This window comes from Haemorhous mexicanus, chromosome 4, assembly GCF_027477595.1.
Source record: "Haemorhous mexicanus isolate bHaeMex1 chromosome 4, bHaeMex1.pri, whole genome shotgun sequence".
Classification (NCBI taxonomy): domain Eukaryota; kingdom Metazoa; phylum Chordata; class Aves; order Passeriformes; family Fringillidae; genus Haemorhous; species Haemorhous mexicanus.
In genome coordinates, this window is record NC_082344.1 from 69,549,389 (window position 1) to 69,559,549 (window position 10,161).

The window sequence follows — 10,161 nt, forward strand, 5'->3', positions numbered from 1 at the left end:
GGTTAGAAACTGCACTTCTAGCAGAGAGTGTTGGAGTCCAGATGATGTCCACAGCTGATCCTATGTCTTCTCTCCTCAAACACATTTTTCCTGTCACTGGAGCAAATCTTGGTGGAGGCAGAGATGTTGCACTGGGATGAGTGAGAGTAAAACCACCAAGAGGAGCTTGCAGGACAGTCTGATAGAGTCTGTTTGTGCTGGTTCCTCCCAGGTTCCTCCCAGCTGAAGCAACTCCTCTAATCTGACTATCAGCCCTTCGAGTATCCAGCCCAATCTCTGTAGCTCATCTCCAGTTTGAGCTTTTATCATCACTAACAGGAGAAAGAATTCCTTTTGCATGGAAGAGACATTCTCCTTGTTAGACTCTGCAAGTGAAGAACGTGCACATGGCCCTGGTGCTTTTGCAGGACTTTAGGACTTGCAGGGCTCATTAAATCTGTTTAATTTGGCTTTATCCATGTGCCTGGTGCCCGATGCATGCCAGGCAGCATCAACACACCAAAGCTTGGGCATCCTCCTGCAGGAAGGCCTGGGCTTCAGGAAGGGGAAGAAGGGAAGTAGGAAACTGAAAACCAGCCTCAGGGGGTGATGGTTTGACCTGCTTGATTAGGAAGATTTAAATAACCCATTAGGGAGCCGTGGAAGCCCAGGGCACAGGGAATATTTCTCTGTCTGCTCTGGGGTGCCCTGACCCCCAGGGGAGCACTGACTTTGACCCTCATTCATAGAGAAAACTTCTCAGACTTCAAGATGGACTAGAATCCACAAAATTGTGAAATAGATTCTAGAGAGTAGTGTAGGTGTATCACTTGGGGAGAAATTTAGGTTTTGGAACTTTTAGTATGTTGTGGATGGCAACAAGATGGAGGGCACAGGGTGTCATCCTGGGTTTCTTCTTCATGCTTCTTCTTCCTTCTTCTTCTCCATGGGTTTGGGTGGCATTTTGTAATTGGGCAGAACAGTCCCCATTGCAGCTCTTTGGGATCAGTTATTGGGTTAAAAGGGAAAACAATCCAGGTGTCAGTTCTTAATTGGACAGTTTAGTCTTAAAAGACTTTGTAACCAGAGATTGTTGGCCATTTTGTCCTTTCTAGTGAAAAGCTGCTGAACTCATGGCTGTGAGACTATTTTACTGGTAAGAAATAATAAACACCTGAGTCTGAACACGAACTACTGTCTCAAGTGCCTTCAATCCAAACCCAGAGAAACCCACAACTGGTACCTCAGCAGCTGAGACCCCCACAGGGAGCAGGCAGAGGAGAAATTTGTTGGTCTTATGAAATGATCAGCCCTTGTTTCTAGAGCCATGCACAGGAGCTGCCAGGCCCAACAGAGGATGGGCCCAGGGGATGTTTTTGCTTAGGAGAGAGAAAATGCTGTGCAGCTGATCTCAGTGAGCTGAGCTGTGAGGGAAGGGCGCTACACCATGGCAGTAGAGTGGTCAAACATCCCCAAGGATGTGCCCGTAGATGGTGTTTCCATTTGGTGCTGGGGAGAGAAGGAACAAGCCCTGTGCCCTGAGGGCTGGGGCAGTGGGATGTGGCTGTCAGGGCAATGAAACACCCAGCTGAGGTCAAATTTTAGCAGAGGAAGAACCCCAAGAGAGGTGAGAAAGGGAATTAAATAACTCCTGGTCCTGGACAGAGAGGGCAGTCCCCCTGATTCTGGGTAAACATTCTGTTGCCCAGCAACTATGAAGTTGCCAAGTAAACATTCCCAGAGGCTGGAGCAGCCATAGGGCCTCTCTCCAGGGCTGGAGTAGCCACGGGGCTGCAGAGGTCAAGGAAGGTCTCAGGAAAACAGAGGCAGGAGGCTCCCAGGGCTCATCCCTGCCTGGTGCCTCCCACAGTGAGCCCTCAGGGGTGAGGACAGCCCCTGAGCTGAGCTGGCAAAGAAGCAGTGCTGGCAGGACCTGGGCTCTCCGTTTGCTGCTGGTGGCTGGAGCAATGGAGACCTGGAGCAAAAAGGAGATGTCAGCCCTTTTCCTCAGGATGTGCGAGGTCAAAGTCCCATCCTTCCTCAGGTGAGGGGGTTCTTCCACCAGCCTGCATCCTCTTCTCCTGCCTTCTCCATCCCTCTGTCCCTCACCACGGGGAACCCCCATGCCTTATGTCCATCACTTCTGCCTCGTCTTGCACCCCCTTCCCCAGCTCTGTTCCTCCCTGTAACACCTCCTTGCTCTGCCTGCTGGGGTGGGGAGGGGATGCCGTGCTGCAGATGGGCTCTGAGATGGTGTTGGGGGGCTCTGCCCCATCACCCTACCTGGGACACAGTCCAACATCCAGAGCAATCCAACACCCTGCCAAGGAACTCAACTCAGCATGTAACCTCAAGGAAACCTCCTCCTGCAGGGAGCTCAAAGAGACAGAGGAGGACTCCCAGTCTTCACTTGTGCAGCTCTTGAAGAAAAAGAAAGAAGCCCGAGAGATGGAAAAAGCCATGGCAGAGAAAGAAGAGGTGAGAAAGATGGGTGGGTGCTGGCTCATGGCTGGGATGGTTTGTGGTTTTTTGCAGGCTTTTTGGGAGGCAGGGGACAGATTTTGGGCGCAGGCAGCCATGTCACCCTCACTCTGGTGCTGCCAGGCCTTCAGGGAGAGGATGAAAGTCATTGCTGACAGGTGGAGGGACCTGCACGCCAAGAGGGCCCAGCTGAAAGCCCACGTGGAGAGATCTGGAAGCACTGTGCAGGTACACCAGATCCTTGAACTGCACCACCAACACCTCCCCTGCCCTGGGGAAGAGGGTCTTGTGCCTGCACTGCTGTGGAGAATGGAGCTGTGAGGAACAGGACTGGCAGGGCACAAGGTTCTGTACCACAGATATGGGAAGCCCTGATAGGTCTTGGGGGGAAAGGAGCTTGTCCTGTACCAGTGAGATCTCTTGCCAGCCCCAAATGTTCCCCAGGAAAGGTGCTAGCCTTGCCCCCACTGCTGACATCCAGATGTCTCCAGGGTGCAGATCCAAGCAGCTCTGAAATTCAGACTGCCATCCCAGGGACCGGTCTCCAGCACCAAAGGGTCAATGCAAGAGGGATGAAACAGGGAGAGGAAATGTTCCCAGGGTGGTCCAGTGCTGGCCTCTCCTTTCTGAAGATCTGTCCTACCCCTGCTGGTAAGTAATCCAGCTCCATCTTACCCTGCCTTCCTTCCCTCTCTCTGTATGTGTGTGTGTGCTGCTGGGGGAAACCACCAGAAATGTGAAGAGTTACGAATCCAAGCTCTGAAGGCAGACAGAAAACAGAGAGAGGAGAGCATGAAAATGGATGGTGAGCTTTTGAGAGCCAAGATGGAACTGGAAACCCTCAGAAAAAAACACCGTAAACTCCGCAAAAAAGTGCAGAAGTACTCCATCTTCAAGAAATACCTGGAGGATGTGGTGGAGGTCTCACAGGTGAGTTTGGACATAAGTGAGACAGATCATGGCCTCGGGGAGAGCCTTAGATAAATGCTAAAACTAGAGAAGGTAAGGCAAGTCCAGGACATTGGACACTTGCTGAAACTCAGAGACCTCAGATGGGATGGAAAAACCAACCTGCAACCCAGGTGAGCCACAGAGAGCAGAGTTACAGGAGGAGAATCAGAACAGCAAGTGGAAGATTCAGAAAAGCAAAGAAAAACCATGAGAAGGGGGGAAAGCTCAGGGCTGGGGGGATGGGGACATCTTTGTGCCACTGTTTCAGGTCAGGTGAATTTTTTGGGAGAAATAAAAAGTTGCCCAGAAAGTGTCCCCAGGCAGTTGCCAAAAAGCTGTGCTGTCTCTTGAGGATGTCAGGACATCACTCACACTCCAAACACCCAGCTGAGGCCTCCCAAGTCCTGGGGATGTGGCTCTGGATGCTGCAGTTGTTCTTTGTGGTTTATCAGAGCACTGCTCACCTGGGAAAAGGTGCAGCACATCCCCTTGCTATGGCAGTGACAGCTGTGGGTGTGGCACAGTGAGAGGCCACCACACCTGGAATGCAGCAATGCCCAACAAACCAGCTGGGAAGGACAGAATCCCAGAACAGTTAGGGCTGGGGAAGGTGGGGAGCTCTTTCAGGAGGGAGAGGCATTGGCCCAGGTAAGGGCAGGGTGCCAAATGACATGAGAGCTGCAAGCTGGTGAGGGAAGGGCAGAGAGTCACTAACACCAGGAACCCTGTGCTGCAGTTTGAGGACATCTCAGAAGTCACTTCAGAGTACGTGTTGCTGGTGAGGACACGGAAGGACCTTCTGCAGTCACAACAGGGGCACAAGCAACTGACTGAGCAAGACAAGGTGTTCCTGGAGCAGTACAAAGCACAGAAAGAAGCTGAGATGCTTCAGTACAAAAATGAGCTGGGGCAGCTCAAACTACGTATTTATCAGGCTCAAAGTGACATCCCCCTCTGGGTAAGGAATTGTGGGGTGGGCAGGGGAAGATGTCTAAGCCTGGCTCTGTCAAGACTGGCTAATGGCTCATCCTTCAGCTGTGGGGTCACAGCAGAATCCAGTAACAGTCTCTGGGATTGGAAGAGATTCCTAATTTCATCCCCTTCCATGGAGAAGGAAGAATGGCAGACCAGTCTGGAGTATGGAACTCAGGGTCTCTGGTGCTGAAGCATGACCTTTGCTAGGGCATGTCCCCATGCTGCATGTGCCCTCTCCTTCCAGGAGGCTCACTGGGCTGACATTCAGGACAAGACCTCCCAGAAAACCGGGAATCTGTGGACTATCAAGCTGGCCATCCACAATCTTTTCCAGTCCACCAACACACGGCTGCAAGCACAGTGGAATGTGCTGGAGCATAACAGCTGCAGACAGCTGAACATGGTAAAGCCAAGCCAGAAGGAGGAGCAGTAATGAGTCTCCACTGCCCCAAGGGAGGGGAGAGCCCCCAGACCCTACAGACACCTTCCTTTTCACTGGGGCTCTCTCAGGCATGGGGCAGGAGCAGGGCACACCAGGCAAACCTGACTCTTCCGAGGAGGTAGGGCAGGGTTCTTGCCTGGCAGAAGGAGTGGGAGCCAGGCAGGCTGAGGCAGGGGATGCAGGAGATGCAGATCATGCATGGCCAGCACTGGTTTTATTCACCCTTGCCCTAAACTCAGGCTCACCCACAAAAGTCCATTCTGGTGGTGCAGATACAGCAAAGCAAATGCCTTTTTCTGCTGCTCAGTTTGTCTGGTGACGTTTGCCACCTGAAAGAGCCAACAGGCACCCCTGTGACTCCTGTTACCATCCCTGCCCTGAGCTCTGCCATCTCTCTTTTCCACCCTAGATACAGCAGTTTATCCAAGACCTTAAAGACATCCAGCTCTATGCAGGAGATGCAGAAGCACCAGAGGGTTGCTACACCTCTGAAGACAAAAAGGATCTGGCAGCCTGACCTTTCCTGCCAGTGAAGGTTCAGTGGGTTGGGAAGGGAAAGGGGATGACCAGAGAACCCTTCAGATACCCTAGACTAAAAGAAATAATAAAGGTGTTTCTTCATGTCCTGGGAGGATTGGGCACATCAGAGCAACTCCATCCCACAGCTTCACCCCAGACACCATTGGGGGCCCTTCCTTAGAATTCTGGTTGCATGACAAAGTGTTTCTGCAAAGCTGGCAAGATTGTGAGAGCAGGCTGGGACAGGAGTATGGTTTCAAACAGGGATCAGCACTGATGTTCACATTTGGACATCCCACTCAACCTAAGCTCTTAGATATTTGAGAGACATGTCACAACGAGGTGGGGAGACTGTGCTTCAGAAGAGCTTCAGAGAGTTCCCACCACCACACCCAGCACGTCCATGGATGTGGATTTCTCTGCACAGCCATGTATTATGGACTAAAACTCACCTTCCCCCCAAGATCTTAGGGAAAGTGTGGAGAATGGACATAGGTGACAGATGAACCAGCCAAAGCTGCTCATCACGTGTGCCACCAAGATGAATGCAAAACAAGAGGACTAACAGTGGCTCTGGGGACACACTGTGGTGGTCAGTCAGGCTCCACAGTCTTTTGGGGAGAACTTTTTTATGCACCAAGGCTTCAATGACATAAGCTTACAGATTTTGAGGCAAGAGGCCTTTGATCACATGCTCTTGCTTCCTGCTCTTCTATCCTGAGCTGGGGGAAGAAGAGGAAATAAAACTCTCTGAGGCAGGGTAAAGGTTGCACAGGGCAATGCAGAAATGCTGTGTGTGATGCTCAGCTGTCCCCAGGCTTTGGGTGGGATTTGGGAGGAGTTGGGCTGGAAATGGAGCATGGGAATGAGCTTAGAGGGCATGTCCCAAAACGCCCACCTCTCATTCAGAGGGATGTTTCCATCTTCCTCATCCTCACTGGGGTGACTTGTTCATAGGGATGTTTCCATCTTCCTCATCCTCACTGGGGTGACTTGTTCAGAGGGATGTTTCCATCTTCCTCATCCTCACTGGGGTGACTTGTTCAGAGGGATGTTTCCACTTTCCTCATCCTCACCATGGTGCAGTGTCCTTGCAATTGCTGGTTTTTTTAGGTGAAGGCCTAGAGATAATTTGGAAGAATTAAAAATTGGTGTTAAAAAAGCAGTTCCAGTTCTTCAGCGTAGTGAGCATGTGAGTGAGCATGAATCCCAAACTGGCTCTTTTTAGCCAGGCAGGTTCTGCCATCCACTTGGTTTGATCTTCTAAAAAAACAGGGTGTGAACTTTGATATTTCCACATTGTATGGCAAGAAATAACGTGTCTGTAACAGTTTTAATCCTGGGTATTACCTCTCCTCCAAACTTCAGAGATGTACTGATATACACGCCCTGCCTTCCCGCATGCGGGTGGGTAATTAGGAAGAAAAAATCCTCTTTGTGTGTTGGTACATGTCCTTCTAAGCAATCCCAATTTCCATAGGGATCACATGTGGCTGAAATGCAGCTGTTGCTGGTATCCTCAGTGCTTTGCAGTGCATTGTGCTCATAAATAAAAAGTGGGAAAAATTTCAGTACCTAGTCTTTTACAGAAGAGAATCAAATGAGTGCTTCAGAGCCCTGTGCCAACACAGGAATTAATAACATGTTTGAATATTCTTACAGGAAATTTCAGAATGCTATAAATTGAATTCATTAGATTGAATGGTCACGTGGATTATTCCCTTTGATTTTTTAAAAATGTATCTTCATGATAAAGGTTAAAACCAACAAATTAAAGTCTTTAATTTGGGAATATGACTATTCCCTTAGTTGGGAATATGACTGTTATGGAAATATTTCCATTTTATAGCTATGCCTTTAAAATGAGGATACAGAAATGTAGAACTTACCCCTCAAAAAATAATGTTTCTTTCACTATCCTCACATGAGTCTGGTCCAATCGCCTGCATCTCCCCACATCACACTGCCATGAGCTAGGAAATAAAGCTGAAATCTAAGGCTGTTATGGAGAATATTGTTTCTTTTGGTTTGGCGGTTTGGGATTTCTTTTTTTTTCTTTTTTTGGGTTGGTGTTTTTTTTGTTTGTTTGGGATTTTTAATGAATTCATGAATACCTTTTTTTAAATTAAAAAATTGCAGGAAAGAAAAGCCTTACACTTTCTTTCAGGTGAATACCAGCTGTTAACTGAGACAAGGCAGTGCAAGGCCTTTGTTTCTTCTTTAAATTCTATTATAACTGAGATTTTTTGACATTAATTGGGCTACTAAGAGTACTGAATACAGGCTGGAACTGAAATCTGAGTGCATAACAGGAATCCATGCTGTGGTTAAGGAGTATCAGGGAAAAATTATTCTTGGAGTTATATTGAAATGATTCCAAAGTATCTTCACTGGAATTAATGAGCTTATTTTGGATTCATTCTCTTGTAAGTAGGAGGTTGGCAGCAGCAGGGAAAGTGGCTTTCTCTGAAATAGGACAGAGAAAGAAAAGAATGCAGTCTAGGAAATGACACGGCATTGGTCTCTTGAAAAAAACCTCTTTCTATAACTTTTTTGCCTTGTTGTATACTTTGCAGAAGAAAAAACAGTAAAAATTAAATAGAATTGTAAATGTGTGTGAGGGAGACAGGATGACTCCTGTTTAAAATTTGGTTTAAAATTTGAGAATATTCATGTGATTATTCCTGAGGAAGGCAGATCTTTCTCATGGGGGCAGGCAGCCACTGGGATCCACTCTCCTTCCTCGTGCTGAGTGGCACTGGGCTGTGTACAAATTAAAGACCAACAGACCATAATGTTCCCAGGCTGGCCTTGGGGTCATTCTTTCATCAGGAGCTCAAACCCTGTGTGCAGCAAATCCATCACTGTTATGGGGAGGTGCAGCAAGTGCAGCCCAGTCACTTCATGTGAGTAAATCGGGACAGATTCCCAGGATTATGTGATTATGTGATGTTTATCTCATGCTACATGCTGGGCTTCAGGGCAGGATGGTGCCAGTGCCCTGCCACACCTGTACCTGTCCCAAAGGTCTGGGATTCCTGGAGGCCATCATGCATTTGGGGTGAAACATCTCTTTTTGTGCCCCCCAACACCTGCAGCTGTTGGATTAAATGTGGAACACTGTGTCTGGGCTTGTCCTCTGCCAGGCTCTCACCTTCCACAGTTCCTAGAAAATGCAGGTTTTAAGTCCACAAATGTACAGCCCAATTTGATTCTTCCCCTCTACTCCTCTCAGCTGAGTTCCTATCTGGATCTCAGGTGGGATCCAGCTCTGGCATCCCCCAGCATAAGAAGGACATGGAACTGTTGGAGCAAGTTGAAAAGAGGTCACAAAGTTGCTCCAATGGCTGGAACACCTCTGCTATGGAGACAGACTGAGAGACCTGGGGTCATTCAACCTGGAAAAGGCTCTGGGGAGATGTTACAGCACCTTCCAGTACCTAAAGGGTCTCCAGGAGAGTTGGAGAAGGACTTTTGAGAAGGCCATGGCATGACAGGACAAAGGGGGATGACGTTAAACTGACAGAGAGCAGGTTTAGATTAGATTTTTAGAAGAAATTCTTTACTGTGAGGGTGGTGAGGCACTGGAATAGGTTGCCTGGAGAAGCTGTGGGTGCCCCATACCTGAAAGTGTTCAAGGACAGGCTGGATGGAGCCTTGAGCAACCTGGTCTTGTGGAAGGTGTCCCTGCCCATATCTGGGGATTGGAATTAGATGATCTTCAAGGTGCCTTCCAACCCAAACTATTCCATGATTGTATGAAATTCAGTCCACTGTGGGCACAGCACATGCTCAGTGGCGATGGGAATTGCAGTGTTCTTGGGTTTGGCTGTGAAGTATTTGAAAGATCAGAGTGCAGTAGAGAGCACAGTGCTGTAATTTTTGTAAAAGTGGCCTTAAAGTCAAAAAAGGAAGCATCCAGTCAGATATCAGCTCTGAACTGGTCAGGCCCTTGAACTAGATGGTTGTTGAGGGTCCCTTCCAACTGAAATAATCCATGCTGTTCAAAATATCTGGGGTTTGATATTTTGTTGTTGAGTTCCAGACACACAGAGATACATGTGTGATTACAGCAGTGTGAAAAATTAGGTGAATTTTAAGTCTTCTTTCCTTGCTTTTAAGATGTGAGCAGTTCCAAATGCTGCCATTATTGTGCATTATCACAGCTGAAGGTCATTTGGTGGTCCTGGGTAGGTCCTTGAAAAGTGGGTAGGTAAAACACCCAACCCTTCAAATGGCATCGAGTACTGGGTGGAGAGACTTCATTTGAAGGTCTCTGATGGCTCTCTGAGAGATGTGCTTTGGATGAGCAATAGCTGGCTGTCAGTTTGGCAACACAGCTATTCAGGGGCAACCAGCTGCAAGAGTAATTGGTTGATGAGCCAGTTTGCTCCTTGTGAAGGGCAGAAAAAAGGCTGTGCCTCAGCTGAAGGGAAGGGGGAGCAGCTGGAAGCAATGCTCAGCATGGAGACTGCACGAGGTGTTGGCTGGAGCAACGCTGAGTGCATGTGGGCTGGATTTTGTGAATGTGGGTTTGCAAACAGATGGGGCCAGGCACCTGCTGAGAAGCTGCAAGTAGGGGGGAACTCTCTTGTGTTCAAAAGGTAGGGAAAAAGATGGGGAAACAAGTTAAATTGCTTGCAAAAAAATCAACCCAGTGTTTATGTAACAGCCAATGGTTATTTTAAAGCCAGAGAGGGATGCCTGTATAGCAGGGAGTTGATGATGAGAGAGAGTTAAATCTAAATATGTGTAAAGTCCTGGAGAGGAAAGGATAATCTTTCAAAGTGAGCATGTACAGCTGCTCTCAGTTG

At 48.4% G+C, this 10,161-nt stretch overlaps 1 protein-coding gene across 1 annotated transcript; it reads left to right on the plus strand.

Annotated features, from left to right (window-relative positions):
• The first annotated feature begins 1,946 nt into the window (after positions 1–1,946).
• On the plus strand, positions 1,947–5,345 carry LOC132327008 (coiled-coil domain-containing protein 42-like). The gene is made up of 7 exons (XM_059845678.1): positions 1,947–2,023; positions 2,352–2,457; positions 2,584–2,688; positions 3,193–3,390; positions 4,148–4,369; positions 4,631–4,789; positions 5,238–5,345. The coding sequence occupies exons 1-7, from the start codon at positions 1,947–1,949 to the stop codon at positions 5,343–5,345; spliced, it is 975 nt and encodes a 324-aa protein (XP_059701661.1).
• Positions 5,346–10,161: the final 4,816 nt, after the last annotated feature.